We start from the raw sequence: 18,046 nt of genomic DNA, 5'->3' as shown, positions 1-18,046 counted from the left end.
CCGTTTATTTGGAGACAAACACTGTTCAGTGCTATGATCGGAATACTTTGAGCATTATTACATGTTATCCGAGGTTAACTTTACTGTTATTTCTCCTGTTCGATGGTTTCATGGAAGTTCAAACTTTAACACTTTGCTGTCAGGTGGAGCTGGAAAAGAGAGATGCCCAGTTATTATGTTGACTACCAAATGACTGCAGTTCTTGTTCTTTTTCAGGTGCAATATGGAAACACACAGAAGGGAGAATAGTCCTTCATAATCTACTATTGGAATGTATTTAACCTAATAAAGACCCTGTCCTCTGTAAGGCTCGTGAGGACTGCACACTGCATACCCAGCAGGTGTTTCATTAAAGCCTTGCTCTGGTCATATCAAGCCGCTAGAGGTCTCTGGATCAAAACAATAACAAAGGACGCACTTTCACGAGGCAGCGCGCGCGCGTGCCCCCGCACCTGATTGGACAGCGCATGGCCGACGCCTTCTGACGAGCAGCCAATCCCCGGAGCCCCGGCGAGTCCTCCCGGCGCACGAGAGGGTCCGAGCCGGTGTCCGGATCACTCGTGTCCCGAAGCCCGCAGCTGTAGTGTTCACCTCCGCTGGGTTTACTGCATTTCAGGGTCACGAGGAGAACAAATCAGTACAATGATGGACCCGCTGGTTGCTGCAATTGACCAGGGCACGAGCTCGACGAGGTTTCTGGTGAGTGACGTCATAGGTGTCATGTCTAGTACATTTCAAACACACTGCTCTTTATTGATGCAACTCCTGTGTGTTACGTTCCTCCGGGGTTTGACCTCGTGACGTGAACCAAGCCTCCACTGAAGAAGAACCTGCTGCAGGTGCAAAGGAGGAGTTTGGGTCTGAACTAAGACTTTACTTATCCAACAGGTCCACCGTTATTTAAAGAAATAACGGTGGACCTGCTTGTGATGTATGATGTTGTGTTGCTCATAGTAAACCTCATACATGATGCATCACATGGTTTGATAGAGTTGTTATGTGATCACATGCTATTATGATCAAGAAGCAACTAATTGCCAGCAACACTTTATCAGCAATAGTCACTTTCTCAGAGGAATCAAGTAGCAACACTGATACTCTTTTTAAATGTGTACCTCTGCATCATTCATTCCTCATCCACATAGACTAAAAGCAAACATTATATAACATTATAAACATTCATTCCTCATCCATATATACTACAGCCAGCAGTCCCTGTTGGTGAGACCTGGCTGCAGAGCTGGTGACCGGGATCAGTAACTGTCTGTGACCTCTGGGATGTTTACAAACCAACCAATGTGTTGAGTAGATTGCTATGCATTGTAATGAGGATGTGCTAATGTGAGACGACTGTATTCTGAGGGGTGTGTGTGTGTGTGTGTGTGTGTGTGTCCTCTGTTGTGTTTAGTTTATACTTAACCAGCAAAGACACTCGCCTCCTTAAAATCATCCCATTCCTAGTTCTGAATATCGCAGTGAAAAGTTGTCAACAACTCACCAGATGTCTCCACTAGTCGCTTTGTTTCCACGGTTTAGTTAAATGATCCTGTTTAGGGATCCATTGTGAGCAGAATTGGGCTTCCTCAAGTAGGTCAGCTGGAAGAGTCAGACTTGGCACAGAATCCAGCAGTTTGGAGCTGTGGAGAGATGGAGGTTCAACGTGCTGGTCAAGGGATAGCTGGACAGGGTGTTTGATGCCTGAGTAGACCTGGTAACCATATAGCTGACATGTGACTGAGATAACAGGGAGTCTGTGTGGCCGGCGTCTGTTAGCGTGTATGAATTGGATGCCTGATGAAGCCTCCGGAATAATTCAGCCGAGCAACTTCTCTCGTTCTGGTAGTTTATTATCTGATCACAAGCAAAGTAATAAGCGCTGCAGCTACAATAGCAGGGAGCGGTTTGGTCAACACGCCGGGTGACAGTCAAAGAACTCTAACTCTCAACCGGAAGCTCGGTCTGTTCATGCACAGGTTTCTCATCGACATCTAACTGGCTCAGACCTGTCAGGAGAATCCTTTCCTCACCAGACTGGGCCGTCCAACGACTTCTCTGATGAAAATATACTGATAACATGCAGACAACCGGACATTTCACAGACACAACTACAGCTGCATGGTGTTGTTCTCACCCCGAGTAACCTGAACATCTTCCATAAGAATATAAGCATTTCATATGATCACGTCTGATACTAAAGTCAAATCACCGGCTGCTTTTACGACAAGTATGATCTCGGATCCTGTTAAAGATTTACCAGGAATGGAAACACATATTTAGAGTCACAAATTCCTACTTTACATTTGTAACCCAACCATTTTTCCTTATGCGGGCAATATATCTGAAAGTTATGTGGTCAAAAGGTGCGGATGTCCCCAGCAGGCCTGTTCCATTATAACAACTGCTTTCTTAATGAGTTACCAGCTCTTTCCAAACGGCCTTGAACCCTCGGTGAGGTCACAGGCTGAGAGCTGACCTGGTGGCACAGACCATGTCACTTAAACCAGAAGTTAATCTTGAACCCAGAAGGTTCTCCGTATGGCGATAAGCAACCTCTTCTCTGTTCCTGCACGCTCCACGCTGGTTCTGCAGTAAAAGCAAATAATAACCTCCCTGGCTTCATTCAGTCCATGTTTGGTAGCGTCATGAAGACGAGGTTGCATCAGGCAACCCTTTATTATTTGCATGCCTGTATTTTACGTCTTCACATACAAATCAGGATCCAACCATGTTACCTCTTCGTCTATATTTCTGTGCATTAGATGGTCAATCATCTTATTGCAGACATGTTAATCAATGCTAATACCATGACAACACACAATTAGAAATCAAGTTATCTGTTACAGTGGGTGCAGATTGTTCATTTCAATGACTCCAAAGTGTAGCTGTTTGTGAGGCTTGATGTCACTGAACTGTGATCTTTAGTTTTAATTTGTCCCTTTCCACGTGTCCACGTCCGACCTGAGACCATAAAGAAACAGTTGGCTTCGGATAAATAGTTGTAATAGTTTCAGTCTTATGCTGAGCTCTGGGTATAATCTGCCTCTCTGCCCGAATAGACCGATGTTTTGTCTGAAAGCGTTCAGAATGAGGTCTCTAGAGTATCTGTGTCAGTATATTTAAAAAGGGACGCTACACCTACGTTAATTTCCCAATATGCATATGTTGACTCGCATGGTCGCACCACAAACTTTATGGCACGCAAAGCCTGGCAAAGATCTCATGGAGCCTTTGGAGTGATAACACTTCGGCTACGAGGATGCAGGACTTGTGTTCTGGCTAAATTTAACATGTCGGCATATGAATTCAGCGAATGTCAGATTTTTTGTGTCTTGGTTATTTTCTGCTATTTATTTATTTCACTCCCATAGACTGTACAGACATGTCCATTGCATGTTGACAGATACAATTATCTGGAAGAGGATGAATGAAACATTGACATAAAATATTTAAAAAGAGTGAGATTAGGGTGCTACTTCCCCGTCATACAACGGGTCCTTTAATGACGGCGGGAGGATTTTCCTGACCGCTGTCCAACTGCATGACTTCAACAGAATGGTGCGTCTTTCCTTTCAGTGTCGTGTGTGTGTGTGTGTGTGTGTGTGTGTGTGTGTGTGTGTGTGTGTGTGTGTGTCCAGTCTTTGCAGCTGTGTGAGGATCAGGAAGTGGAAAGAGTTTAAGGTGGCATAGTGCGTCCCGCTTTTTCCTTGTGTGTTACATTGCTGTGTTGAATTCTTTAGTGGAGTGACGTTCACGCCAGACGCTGCTTTAATTCAGCTAATAATCATCATCATCATCATCATCATCATCATCTGCTCTCCTCTCTGTCTTGTAGGTCATCAGAAATAAAACTTCCTCACCATATTTCCATTCCTGCGTTGTCTTGCCTTTTCTCTCGGGCACTTCCTCTGTATCATTTATTTTTATTTTGTATTCTTGCTCCCTCATTAATTAAATATCTCCACAGGTATTCAATGCAAAAACAGCGGAGGTGATGAGTCACCACCAAGTGGAGATCAACCAGAGTTTCCCCAAGGAGGGGTGAGTGCTTTTAATCGCAGCTATCTAGCAGTGAAGCGTTATAACTTCCCGCAGACCAAGGGGACATAGTCACCTGTCTTACTCTGTCTGACCCCATAGACATTCAGTGTATTACACATGACAAAGAAAAAGCATCAAATCCTCACATTTGAGAAGCTAGAAACAGTCGAGTTGTAGACAGATGTTTGCTATCAATGTTCTCAGGTGACTGAGGTTCAGTGGAAGAGCTTTTGAGACTAATCTCTTCCTCTATTTGATGTCTCATCATAATGAGTCTAAGGTCCAGCTCTTATTGTTTCATCTGAATGGTCACTGTCAATTACATCTGGTGGATGAACAAAGTCCTAAAGGCCATGTATTTAGTGAAGCCTGCTTTAGGCCAGGTCAGGAACATTATGGTAGATGTATACATGATAAATTAGATTAGGAACCTTACAATTTAGCAAATTCTACCTTATGCTCTATGTTTTTCTAACATAAACAATGGCTAAGTGTAAATCCTGCTTACTGTTGCCTTAATGCCACATGTCCTGAAGCCAGTGATCAGTTCAGGTCGTGTTAAAGGTTACATCAGCCAGAGGAGCAGCTGTTTACTTACGATGATTCACAGAAAACCATCATAACCACTTCCTCTATATCAGGGGTCAGCAACTCCATTTCTCCAAGGTCCAGGACCCTTGTACAGGCCGTACTTTTACATTCAAAGAATACACTGTTTCATATTTTAATGTTATTTTATCAGCCTGTGTCAGTGTGAATAGACTCCTTTAAGACATGATAGTCAGATCAAATCAGTCAGTTCAAATGCTCTCGGTTCTCCACCAGGGAGGCAGTTCATTGAGGGCCGATGGTTGAAAAGTATTTAGGAAACATTATTGCAGAATTGAGTCCTGATTGGTTTTGGTTCAACTATGTGGTGTCCTTATTGGTGGAAAACGCCTGCAAGAAGAAAAGGCTGTTGAATGGTTGGTCAGGTAAAGTCAAGCAGAGAGTTGACATGGAAAACCACAGCTTTAATGAAGAATGGACTGATGGGCACCTAGCTATTCATAACGCTCAACCTGTAACGGTAGACCTCACCAGTACTCAGGGCATGCAACTACATATACATACGACACAAACTGCATCACATTTCTTAAGAACTGCAATGATTACCATTAAGTTTGGGAAGGGAAAGTCAAGTATTTGATATTGAAGAACCTGAACACATTTCTATCTTCCTCACCTTTTGAGGACATTAATAGTCAGAGGGCCCGATGGGAGGCTTTGGCGGGCTGCATGCGACCCGTGGGCTGCATGTGGCTGCATGTGGCCCGTGGGCTGCATGTGGCTGCATGTGGCCTGTGGGCTGCATGTGGCCCGCGGGCCGCATGTGGCTGCATGCGGGCTGCATGTGGCTGCATGTGGCCCGTGGGCTGCATGTGGCTGCATGTGGCCTGTGGGCTGCATGTGGGCTGCATGTGGCTGCATGTGGGCTGCATGTGGCCCGCGGGCCGCATGTGGCTGCATGTGGCTGCATGTGGCCCGCGGGCTGCATGTGGCCCGCGGGCTGCATGTGGCCCGCGGGCTGCATGTGGCTGCATGTGGCTGCATGTGGGCTGCATGTGGCCCGTGGGCAGCATGTGGCTGCATGTGGGCTGCATGCGGCCCGTGGGCTGCATGTGGCTGCATGTGGGCTGCATGTGGCCTGTGGGCTGCATGTGGCTGCATGTGGGCTGCATGTGGCCCACGGGCTGCATGTGGCTGCATGTGGCTGCATGTGGGCTGCATGTGGCTGCATGTGGGCTGCATGTGGCTGCATGTGGCTGCATGTGGGCTGCATGTGGGCTGCATGTGGGCTGCATGTGGGCTGCATGTGGGCTGCATGTGGCTGCATGTGGGCTGCATGTGGCTGCATGTGGCTGCATGTGGGCTGCATGTGGGCTGCATGTGGGCTGCATGTGGCTGCATGTGGCTGCATGTGGCCCGGTGGCTGCATGTGGCTGCATGTGGCTGCATGTGGCTGCATGTGGCTGCATGTGGGCTGCATGTGGGCTGCATGTGGGCTGCATGTGGCCCGGTGGCTGCATGTGGCTGCATGTGGCCCGCGGGCCGCATATGGCTGCATGTAGTCCGCGGGCTGCATGTGGCTGCATGTAGTCCGCGGGCTGCATGTGGCCCGTGGGCCGCCAGTCGACGGTCACTTCTTTGTACGGTGAACGCAGAAGACATTTCACCCCATTGCCCCGACCCCATTTACCCAGTACAGCCTTGTAATAGGTAGCAGGTAACGGGTGGCAACACACAACTACTCTGCACGTTGATGGTTTTGTTGCATCAGTGTATAACCTACAAAACAGACGAGTGTCGGTGTGTTTCCATGGCTGTATTTGTGTTTCCATCAGCTGGGTGGAGGCGGACCCCAAAGAGATAATGCGGTCAGTGTACGAGTGCATGGAGAGGACCTGTGAGAAACTCTGTCAGCTCAACATCGACGTCGCCAACATCAAAGGTGAGGACGAGGCCTAACTGAGGGTGACAGAAACAAAGAGCCAACCACACCTAACAGGGTTTCATTCACATCCATGTTTCTGTTTTCTCAGCGGTGGGGGTCACCAATCAGAGAGAGACGACCCTGGTTTGGGACAAAGAGACCGGGGAGCCACTCTACAACGCCATTAGTGGGTGCATTCTACATCTGAGAGAACAAGTACCGCTGACAAATAAGCTTACAATATCAATTCTGTATGATTCCATTTTTACAATGAAGATGAATAGCAAAGTTACTTCACATGTTCAAACTTAATTTAAAGTTTAAAGAATTTAAAGGGGAACACCGCCTAGATCACGGGTCACTAACAGGCGGACCCGGACGCCGTTGTATCTGGACCCTGGACCTACGACCCATCGATGATTGAGAATTATTCAAAGTTGACAGAGCGCTTATATTTTAACCGGCGCAGCTTTTCCAGCCTTTACGGCACTTGTTCAGCGGCCCAGGAAACACACCGACCAATCACACGCATGTAAATCACATCAAGTGATGCTACTCGGCCAATCACATGTGCATATTCGGATAAGCATCGGGGCTTGAGTGAGAGACTGGACGAGAGGCTGAACAGTGAGAGAAGGTACTTTACATGGCGTTCTCCAAAAAGAGAGAAGTCTTTATCCAGAGTCTTTATCCAGAGTCTTTATCCAGAGTCTTTATCCAGAGACTTTATCCAGAGTCTTTATCCAGAGTCTTTATCCAGAGTCTTTATCCAGAGTCTTTAAACAGAGTCTTTATCCAGAGTCTTTATCCAGAGTCTTTAACCAGAGTCTTTAACCAGAGTCTTTATCCAGAGTCTTTATCCAGTGTCTTTATCCAGAGTCTTTAACCAGAGTCTTTAACCAGAGTCTTTAACCAGAGTCTTTAACCAGAGTCTTTAACCAGAGTCTTTATCCAGAGTCTTTATCCAGAGTCTTTAACCAGAGTCTTCTATGTTCATTCTTCCCAAAGGCAGTTAAAAACTAGTATGTCTCACGTGTTCAGACGATTATTCAAAGCGCAATGTGAAGCTTTGCTACGAGACAAAGCACAACTCGTTTGAGCAAACGTATCGACTCACATCCGAAATGAAGGAACAGAATCTAAGCCCAATATAATCAGCATCCTAACATATTCATTCACTGTCCATTAATAATGTCAACAGAGAGAATAGAGGTGAAACAAGTGGTTTCAATAACAGATAAAGTCCCTCACACACATTCTATAAGAGAATAATATAATATTGTGGCTTTTTTTGTTGACATCACTAAACACCTGAATTAACTGAATTTAAAGCTACAGGGCAAAGACAATTAAGTTACATTTATTTTTGTAAAATTAGTACTTTATTTTAAGATAAACATTTTTCAAAACTTTTCAGGAATGTTTTTCTTTTTTATACCCAAATTAGCTTCTTTTATAGTAGTGCTTTCAGGTGTGAAACAGAAAATGCATCATAAACTCTGAGCAAACCTCTGTGCTCTGTGTCACGAGAACATCTTTCACTACTCATCGTCTATGGGTTTTGGATATATAATAAATGTGATACTTAAATGGTCTCTGATCTATGATGGCTGAGTTTAACTTTCCCACCTTCTCGATTCCAGTGTGAACTCGGCGTAAAACGGTAGGAATAATAATGTATGAAATGAGAAAACGGGCGTAGCTCTCCTTTAGTTGTATAGACACGCATAAACCCAATTTGAACACCATCCCTCAATTCAACCAGTCTATTTGTGTAAAGATTCCCTTGGCTGCAGCTTCTCTGGTTACAACCCTGCGTAGTGTCAGACCTCATGTTCATGTGAGTGATAAATACATCTGTGGAGGTATTCTGATGGCAGCTGCAGATGACGAGCTCATGATGGGTTCTTTTCATCCAGGCCTTGAAGAACGGAAGTGATTACTATAGTAGCACAGATTTAGTATTGAGATTCAAGTAAAATTATTATCTGATAACTTCATATGATTAAATAATATGGAAACAAACAGGAATAACCAATAAGAAGAACAGTAATCACATGCAGTGAATTCTAAACAAACTAAATAAATAAAGAGAAAATGAGTCAGCAGAAATAAACGATGAATAAACGACCTTTCTGCAACTTCATGTTTTAATAGTATTGTATTATTGTATTTGTTTTCATCTTTAATGCTTTTCCTTAACTTGATTTATGCTTGTACTTTGCTTCATTTCTTCATCTAAACACATATGCACATGCTTTTCAATGTATTTCTGTAATAAAATGTTCTCCTTAGATTATAACTCGCGTCTGTCTGAGAACGTTTCCTGTATGTCGCCAGGCAGTAAATGATTTCTTGCTTTGTTCATCATTTGTGGAGTCTTTAACTCCACCAGACACACACACCTCAGGTGACTCCAAGACGAGTGTGTTGGTGTGTTCCTGTCCTCATGGCTCTTGTGTCTAGTGCAGTCATTCAGATACGGTGATCAGATAAAGTCTGAAAATGACAAGTTGTGATAAAAAAGGAGATAGAAATGAACACAAACAGGTTTATCTTCTTTCATCTTTGCACCTTCGTGAAATCTACCTTTTTAAAAATGATTCCGCTGAAATATTTTGAGGAGATGCATTTATTGTGTATTAGACGCTCAACTTCTGATGAGAGGTGGCATCTATGTTGTATGGGTTTATAAGCACAAAACGTTTGGAAACCATTTTGCTGAAATGTTGAGGATGGCAGAAGGCGGACGTGTCTTAAGTGTAATCCTCCTCTGCTTGGTCTGTAGTTTGGCTGGACCTGCGCACACAGTCCACAGTGGAGAGGCTCATCAACAAAGCTCCGGGTCAAAACAAGAACCACCTCAAGGTGAGAGACGCACATGGATGAGATCAGGAAGCAGGTGCAGACGGTCTAGTGCTTCTCCTCAGAAGAGAGCTCAGCAGTGGGAGTGGTCTTCTCTCTGATTTGTGTATCTTCATCTTCTTCTAACCCAGAGGGCGACGCTCTTAACACCAACAAGAGCTCACATCTGTCTCTCCTCCTCCTCCTCCTCCTCCTCTGTGTCTGCAGCACAAGACGGGCCTCCCCATCAGCACCTACTTCAGTGCAGTGAAGCTGCGCTGGCTGCTGGACAACGTGGAGGAGGTGCAACAGGCAGTGCAGAGCGGGAGGGCCATGTTCGGCACGGTGGACTCCTGGATCATCTGGGTAGGGGCTTGCATGTAAAAAATGACTCCCAGCATAGCACACCTTTACTAGTGTTGCTCCACCTGCACTTTGAAAACTGCATTTGGACATACTGCGAATTTGATTACAATTTTTGATTAATTGTGACACCTCACTAAAAGTATAAATCATGAATTTCAGACTTTAGTTAGTTAGACTTAGTTTGTTAGCTGCACTTGTTGATGTTTATTCACAGTCTGGAAAATGTTGCAACGGAGGCTGTTTTCAGATCACGATCTAGAGAATGAATGAATACGTTTCCACTTTCTCTGAAGCCACACCCCCTTTTTTGACGCAGTGTTTTCTCCCCTCAGTGCCTGACGGGGGGCAAGAACGGGGGCGTCCACTGCACGGACGTGTCAAACGCCAGTCGCACCATGCTCTTCAACATTCACAGCTTGGACTGGGATCCTGAGCTCTGCAGGTAAACAAACACCAAGTCAACAAGCCTGGGACACACTCTGACTTCTACTGACAAATACTGAATGTATCACAGTGTGACTTTACACACTTTCAGGTGACCCCATGTCAATTCACATCACTGTCCACACACACAGCGCACACCCGTCTGTTCACGATGACCCGGCACCAACGTGACATGTTGTGCTGCTTCTAGGTACTTTGACGTCCCGATGGAAATCCTCCCCGAAGTCAGAAGCTCCTCTGAGATATACGGCTGGATGGTGAGCTCACTTTGAAGTTCTCAGTGTTTCAGTGAGGACGTGTGTTCCACCGGCCCAGCATGCATTCTGCCCCTCAGAATATGATTTGATTTGACATCATGATCCCTGAAGAATGGTGTAGATCATTAGCATTGATGGGCTGGTATCAGAGGAGGCAGCGTGTACACACACAACACCCTGTTTGTACTACAGAGGTCATAAGGCCTCTGCACAGCTTGCTTGTGTAAGGCTTCACTTGTGAAGAAGGGACAGATTTCTGCCCTTTGTATGTTTTGTCACGGATGATGTGATTTGACTGAGCGCAGATCACTGCGAGGTGATTCTGGATCCAGGAGTCTTTTATTGTGATTAATGACCTGATAAGATCCCTGTAGCTTTGTCCCTCTGGTCTGTTTGCGTTGTGATAAACCTGCACCTTGCCCCGCAGGTCAGAGGTCAGCAACGTGGCAGCTCTGTTTGTTTCCTCCATTTTATGGGTCTGATTTTTATTTTTCCTCAGAACATAGTTACTTATTGTTTTCCTCTGAACCTTTAAAGCAGTACTAGAAGAGATGCCCTCACAAGGAAGGGAACAGGTAATTTGTCTGTGAGGACTCTTGCTTCACACGATAGTTTAATAAAAGAAGCTCAGTCCTGATTGTGATGTTCCTTATTGTGTAGCTCATAAAAGGAGTTTATTGCAATGAACTGGAAATGATGAGCACTGATAACGTACTGAATCATAAAAGTCTGGTTGGGATTACTGTAGCCGTGTTATTCCTTTATTCTTTAGTAGTGAGCATTTCATTATCGTCACCTTCCTAAAATTAGGACTACGTCATTTTCAGGTTTTTCAGAAAACAATAAAACGGCCTAAAGTCACTCTCTTGACATGGTCGTTATACTACAGGGGTAGAATCACATGATCTGTTCAACTGAGGATGGAGGTGAGTTTACCAGAGGTGGCTGGCGTCACGAGGAGGCCGTTATTATAGGAAGGAGACGTTATTCATGTAGATGGCTGTGCCATCGAGGTATTTTCCTGTTTCACATGTTCCCTACAATGTCCTGTCGCCACTTCTCGCTTGATTCACATGTTGTCAATGCAAACAGTGTTTTGTAGCTCAGTTACAGTCCTCATGACCCTGCAGTCATTGTGTGTTTCTGTGTCTGTTTTCCACGCAGAAATCCAGCTTTTTTGCAGGAGTTCCAATCTCTGGGGTGAGTCTGAGCGTGTGGCGTTGTGTGTTCAGAACAGTGTGTGTGTGTGTGTGTGTGTGTGTTCAGTGTGGTGGTGAAGCTCCAAAGGCCTTCCTCCAGTATGAGCCCGTCAACAAACTGGGCTTTGGCCCATCTGAGCATTGGTTTGATGCTCACAGCACACTACGTCATTTACTATTTACTGTAGTGTCTCTTATTATGTAGTATGGCCGCATGTTTATATATTTGAATCGTATTCTCATATGTTTTGTGGTATGTTTTGTTTATAGTTGCTGCTGTGATTTAATGTGAAATGTCCCTTTAGTTAATATCTTGGTCAACCTAATTTAAGGCATTCTTATCAAACGTGTGTGTGTGTGTGTGTGTGTGTGTGTGTGTGTAAATTCACACATGCCCTCTAACACAGCCTTGCTCCATCAGTGTCTCGGCGACCAGTCGGCTGCTCTGGTGGGTCAGATGTGCCTCCAGGAAGGTCAGGCCAAAAACACGTGAGCCCTCAGCCTTTCTTCTTTGACCTCTTGGTTCTCTGTGTCCATCGTGGTTGAAAGGAGGTGCCAGCATGACGTAACGTTAAAGGCAGTCTGGAGCCTGGGAAACAACTGTTTCAGGGGGAAGCAGCTTAGCTTGAGCTATTCTTCATGCATGTCATGACGTAACTATTGGCATATACAATACTTTTTATAATGAAATCAAGGTGAACTGAAGTGACTCACCAGTTTGTACGAAGACTGTTGAAATGGAGTATCATGAAGAGAGGACCCAGAACCTAAAATAAACTCTTGTAAACTATGTTTATTTGAAAAGAAAACCCTAAAAACTAAAAAGTCAAGTTAGAATTGACCTGAGAGCTTATGTCTGCCCAAGTTTACAAATCTAACATGAAACATGTTATAGAAAGGCCAATTTTGTGGAATAAAGATAACTACAAGTTTTAAGGTCTAGTGTGTATGTAAACAGCCTAAACCAGAATAATATATCATGGGATCAAGTCAGGATATTTAGTGTTTTCTCTTTTCATATAACAACATAAAAGAAATAGAATACAGTGAGACACACTTCTTTAATCCGCTTCAAACTGATTATGCAAAGACACAGACTTGTGAGTATCTCCATCATTCAGACACAGTCACTTATAAATAAGTGATGTTTCTTTCCCAGTTCACCTGACTTACTCTTTTTCCCACCTTGTTATGTAAAGGTACGGCACCGGCTGCTTCCTGCTCAGAAACACAGGGACCAAGGTAGGATGAGAGCAACATGTGACTCTGGTCTGACATTTAGAAGGACCCTCTGCTCGGGCGCTACCTCCCTCACCGTGCTTCCTTGTGACCCCACTAGCCTCTGGTGTCAGACCACGGCCTGCTGACCACGGTCGCCTACAAGCTGGGGAAGGACGAGCCGGCCTGCTACGCCCTGGAGGTGTGTGAGCGCTCCCTCCTCGGTGCAGCCGTGTCCTCCGCTGTGAATACTCTGTGACGCGCTCCCGTGTTTTTCTGTCTCCAGGGTTCCGTGGCCATCGCCGGAGCCGTGGTGCGCTGGCTGAAGGACAACCTGGGCATCGTGCAGTCTTCCTCAGAGATCGGTGCGTAGCATCTGATCTGATCTTACGTGAAATCGTAACGCTTTTTGATTATATCACGTAGAAAAGACATATTTGAGTTTGACTAATAACTGGTCCTCCTGTTCTCTCTCAGAGAAGCTAGCAGCTGCAGCCGGCTCGTCTCACGGCTGCTACTTCGTGCCGGCCTTCTCCGGCCTCTATGCCCCGTACTGGGAGCCCAGTGCCAGAGGGTGAGCCAGTCAGCTGTTCAAACACACATCTGAACCAGCAGCTGTAGTTTGACACAAAAAGAGGAGAAGAGCTCTGGCAGGCAATAACATTTCAGTTTTTGTTGTTTTCTTACAGGCAGTTTAATTTCTCCCTTCACTCTGAACACAACATAGTGGTGTCAAATATATTGAAGCATTGTTAAAAATGGGTTAGTGTGTCTTTTGGCTAGATTTTGCCACCTTTAGTAAGAACATGAGTTGAGATGCCTCTTGTGGCCAGAATGAGTCTTACAACAACAAACACTTGATATTTTTATGCACCTGCTAAAAACATTTTCCACACCTATTGTCAGGGATGGGAAACTTGTTTATTTTCACCTGTTTCACAAAAACGATTTCTTGAACGATGAACAAAGGTGAGAAAGCAATTTAGATCTGACTTTATTTTTCTCACTTCCCTCTCAGGGTTTCAGGGCCATAGTAGTTTGTTTGATTGTAGAACGTTAGATTTCTTGAATGATTTCGTCAGCAACGTGAAAGCATGAAAATGAATGGCTTCAAAGTGCCCTAATAACAACACTGTTACCTCCGTCTGCCTTCCAGCATCATCTGTGGACTCACTCAGTTCACCAACAGGAACCACTTGGCCTTCGCTGCCCTGGAGGCCGTCTGCTTTCAGACCAGAGAGGTGAGCAGCTCCTTCACCGCTTGTTGACTTCTTCTTGTTGTTCGTCACAACAAAGGCATACTGTCCTGTGATAGTGGTATAAATACTGTGTGTGTGTGTGTGTGTGTGTGTGTGTGTGTGTGTGTGTGTGTCAGATCCTTGATGCGATGAACCAGGACAGCGGCGTCCCTCTGACGGAGCTGCAGGTGGATGGAGGCATGACCTCCAACAGGTTACTGATGCAGCTGCAGGCCGACATCCTCTGCATCCCCGTAGGTAGGAGGCCTCTACACTCGAGCTTACACATGCAACACATGCCCGTTATTTTGGAGATGTGACTCCAAACGTGTGTGAGTCTCCCCCGGTGTTGGGTCTTCTGCATGTGTGAGTCCGGCCTCGGTCGGGTTTGAAGACGACCCCAGACCTCTGCAGCCCGCTGTGTGTCACAGGCCGGCGGCTCGGGGACATTAGTCGCTACTAGCACACCTGAGTCTCTGACCTGGAGACGGTCGACTTGCATCGTGGGTAATGTAGGCGCCAGGGTTTGACAAGGAGGACGAGGTGTGGATGACAAAGAGAGAGGCTTGTGCTTGAGATCACATGCTAACATACTCTTCCCACTCCTTATGTGATGTGTGGATTTTGGAACATTCTGATGGTTACTGGGTTAGCAAGAACTTCTGTGTGAGTATGAGAAGCGAGCTTACCAGACAGACTCAACTGCCCCACAATGCATTGGGGCTCTTCAGACTGTCCAACGGTAGACTGGGAGGCTAACTACAAGTTACGTCGAGTGACGTAAAGGAACAGTAAAGATAATCAATCATTTAAATTGCCTAAAATCCATCTGGAAATATGAAATTGAGTGCTAGAGAATGTTGATTTACATCTGTAACACTGTAACTTAGCTCTGACCGGTTCAATGCAGTCATGTGATGCAGAGAAGATGAGCTGCTGAGTTCACTTGAGTGAGAACAGTCTCCTCATCCTCACTATAGAGTTCATGAAGAAGTCTTAGAAGTTGCTGCTCCTTTTCTTAGCTGTCTGCAATGTGCAAAGCTACATGGGTGGAGCCCTTTGAAGTGAAACATTGTTGCAAAATTGCAGCTCCAGTGAAGTCGTCTCTCCTACTCAAATCTGTTATTGTCAGATTGAGTAAGCATTGACTAAACCTGGACTTTAAACCTGTGTCCGTGTTGTTTCTTTTTAAATGGGCCAAAGGTCAGGAGGACAGACGTCGACCTTGATTTACAGTAGATAAAATGTACTGCTATGTACATACTGGGTCCTCATGGACATCTCCATGTGTACCATGAACTCCAGTAGGGACTGAGCTCACACCACAACGTGCAGTCCTTCTGGATGCATCTTGTTCTTCCAACACTTTTACAATCTTGTCTGATGATTTCAATTCCTCGGTGGAAGACTGTGTGACCTGCCAAGTAAAAATACATGAACTCCCTGATTATCCGTCACATTACACAACATGTTTGCATTCCAGTGGCTTTAAACTCACAGTTTAACGTTTTTACTGCACCTAGTGTGTGTGTTTGTGTCCAGTGCTACCTACCATGTCAGAGACCACGGCTCTGGGTGCAGCCATGGCAGCGGGGGCAGCAGAGGGCGTGGGCGTGTGGAGCCTGAGCCCCAGTCACCTACTGCACGTCACGTCTGAGACCTTCCAGCCGCAGATCAACTCTGAAGGTGAAAGAAGCACACGGGATGTGTGACGCCCTCTGAGCCTCTTGAAGCGGCTCATACTCAGCATGAGACTCTGAGCGCTGACACTGTAACGCCTCCTCTGCTGCCATCTAGTGGAGGATACATGCATGACACTGGGTCTTTGAGAAATCTGCTGGGGAAAAGTGCTGGGAAGAAGGGGCACTGTATCCCCCGCTAACCCGTCTGTCTGTCCGTCTCTCTGTCTCTCTGTCTGTCTGTCTGTCTCTCTGTCTGTCTCTCTCTCTCTCTCTCTCTGTCTCTCTCTCTCTGTCTGTCTGTCTGTCTGTCTGTCTCTCTCTCTCTCTCTCTTTCTCTCTCTCTCTCTGTCTGTCTCTCTCTCTGTCTGTCTCTCTCTCTCTCTGTCTGTCTGTCCTCACAGAGAGTGAGTTCCGCTTTGCTCGTTGGAAGAAGGCCGTCCAGAGATCCATGAACTGGGAGACCACAGAGCCTTGCTGCAATGCCAACGGTAATATTTGTCTATTTATGAAAAGTATGACTGTAAGTTGTATAAATCTGTGACATACAGGAATTGTTTTTCAACATAATCTTTCCTGAATCTCACTGACAGGTGTAGGGAAGATGATGAGCGGCCCCTGAGGGGCTCCGCCCACCAGAACCGCCCCTAAGGTCTGCCGTGTGTGACAGTGTTAACATGCTAACGTGGTCATGCTGTGACGGGGATCCACTGGGCTCCACTAACAGCATGTGCACATTCATACGCATGTTCATGTTCATACGCAGTACACGTGTCTTTATCAACCGTCACTGGACACCAAGCGTTAAAACAGGACGGAAGAGTCATCCTACCACAGCGTAGAAGGGCCATTGTAGATTTTTAAAAAGAGGGGGTAATATTTTAAGAAACAAATATCAGAAATTCCCTCCATTATCCGATCCCAGCTGTCATTGGGCGAAGGCAGGGTTCACCTGGACAAGTCGCCAGTGTATCTCAGGGCACACATAGACAGACAACCATTCACGCCTACGGGCAATTTAGAGTCCAGAAATTCCCAAATGAAAGTTGTATATTCATGAGAAAACAAGTTTAATATTCTTTGAGATAATAAGTTGTATATTTGTGGAAGCTTCACTCCTCCCACCAGACACTGATGCTGCTGCTTTACTCCTGCACTGGATGACCTCATCAATATACTAAGAAATAAGGAAATACTTCTGCTGTGAATTGGGTCTATTCAGGGGGAAATAACAAAAGTTTTCTTCTCATAAATTTGTAAATAATATTTTTCTTTCCGAGTATTACTCATTTCCTTTGACTCCCTAATTTCTCTTTGTAACCCACAATGACCCCAATAATCCATCGTAGTGGTCCATCTCAGCTGCTGGGTGGTAAATAATTGTCTTTTAAAGAACTCTGTTAAATAAAAATAATTGAACAAGTGAGTAAATGAAAGATACATTTGAAACACTTTAGTCAAATGAATCCACTATGGGTGCAGCTCTTGTATCTCTGTGGCCTGGGTGTCATGTTTCTGCATGTAAATGGTTTACCGCTGACTAAGCTGGCCGTGGCTCTGGAACAGTGTAGCTGCAGTTTAAGGTTGGACTGTGGTTTAGTCTGAATCCATTACAATTCTCTAACACCAATAAGTCACATGACCACAGGACTTAAACAACCTGAATCCACTGACTCGTTCTATCATGAACCTTTTGAACAGCACTTGTTGGTCTGAGCTGAGGCGCCTCTCTGCAGGTACAGGGTGTTGAGATGATGATCTCTCCCCTGCATGAATGAATTGCATTAATCAAGAGGAATTAGTTGACGCTCAGTGAGAGAGCAGCGTGTTCGGTTCAAACCATTAACCCAAACTCACCGCTTTGACTCCGACCTCGTACTCAACCGGACAAAAACATCTGCAGAGTTCTGAGTGGTCTTCTCTCTCCTCCCAGATCACCAGGCGTAACCGCTTCTACAGTCATGGGAATAGGGAGACCTGCTGCGGAGCAAGGGACTCGGTGCATGAAGGACTCGACGGGCAGCCTGTCAGTAGTTGAACCCGACGGCTGGGACCAGACACAGAAAAGCTAATCGAGCAGCTCTGGAACCACTTGAGCACATTTTCTTACAGAGAAACTGGATTTGCCTTCTTCCACTTGATCAGTAAAGTTCAGTGAGACTCGGCTGTATTGTACTACTGCTGCACCTCATCACTGGAACTAAAGCAGAGTCTGCAGTGTATTTTAATAGTTTTGTACAGAGAGTTGTACCTCTTTCTTAACTTTGGTATGAGACTAATTCAGTTTTTG

The 18,046-nt window shown here is 45.4% G+C and overlaps 1 protein-coding gene across 1 annotated transcript; it reads left to right on the top strand.

Annotated features, from left to right (window-relative positions):
- Positions 1-645: 645 nt before the first annotated feature.
- On the top strand, positions 646-17,968 carry LOC306748270 (glycerol kinase-like; the record flags this gene model as incomplete). Its single annotated transcript, XM_079231419.1, has 20 exons — positions 646-699; positions 3,965-4,038; positions 6,423-6,529; positions 6,621-6,698; positions 9,300-9,379; positions 9,584-9,721; positions 10,054-10,163; positions 10,356-10,422; positions 11,587-11,622; positions 12,043-12,110; positions 12,821-12,863; positions 12,961-13,041; positions 13,126-13,204; positions 13,317-13,413; positions 13,996-14,080; positions 14,215-14,335; positions 15,620-15,763; positions 16,161-16,247; positions 16,350-16,408; positions 17,690-17,968. The coding sequence occupies 19 exons, from the start codon at positions 646-648 to the stop codon at positions 16,376-16,378; spliced, it is 1,578 nt and encodes a 525-aa protein (XP_079087545.1). The 3' UTR covers positions 16,379-16,408; positions 17,690-17,968.
- Between the last annotated feature and the right edge of the window lie 78 nt (positions 17,969-18,046).

The sequence above is a fragment of the Taurulus bubalis genome, assembly GCF_910589615.1.
Source record: "Taurulus bubalis genome assembly, chromosome: 15".
Classification (NCBI taxonomy): domain Eukaryota; kingdom Metazoa; phylum Chordata; class Actinopteri; order Perciformes; family Cottidae; genus Taurulus; species Taurulus bubalis.
The sequence above is the reverse complement of the archived record's forward strand: the minus strand, read 5'-3'. Positions and strand labels throughout refer to the sequence as shown.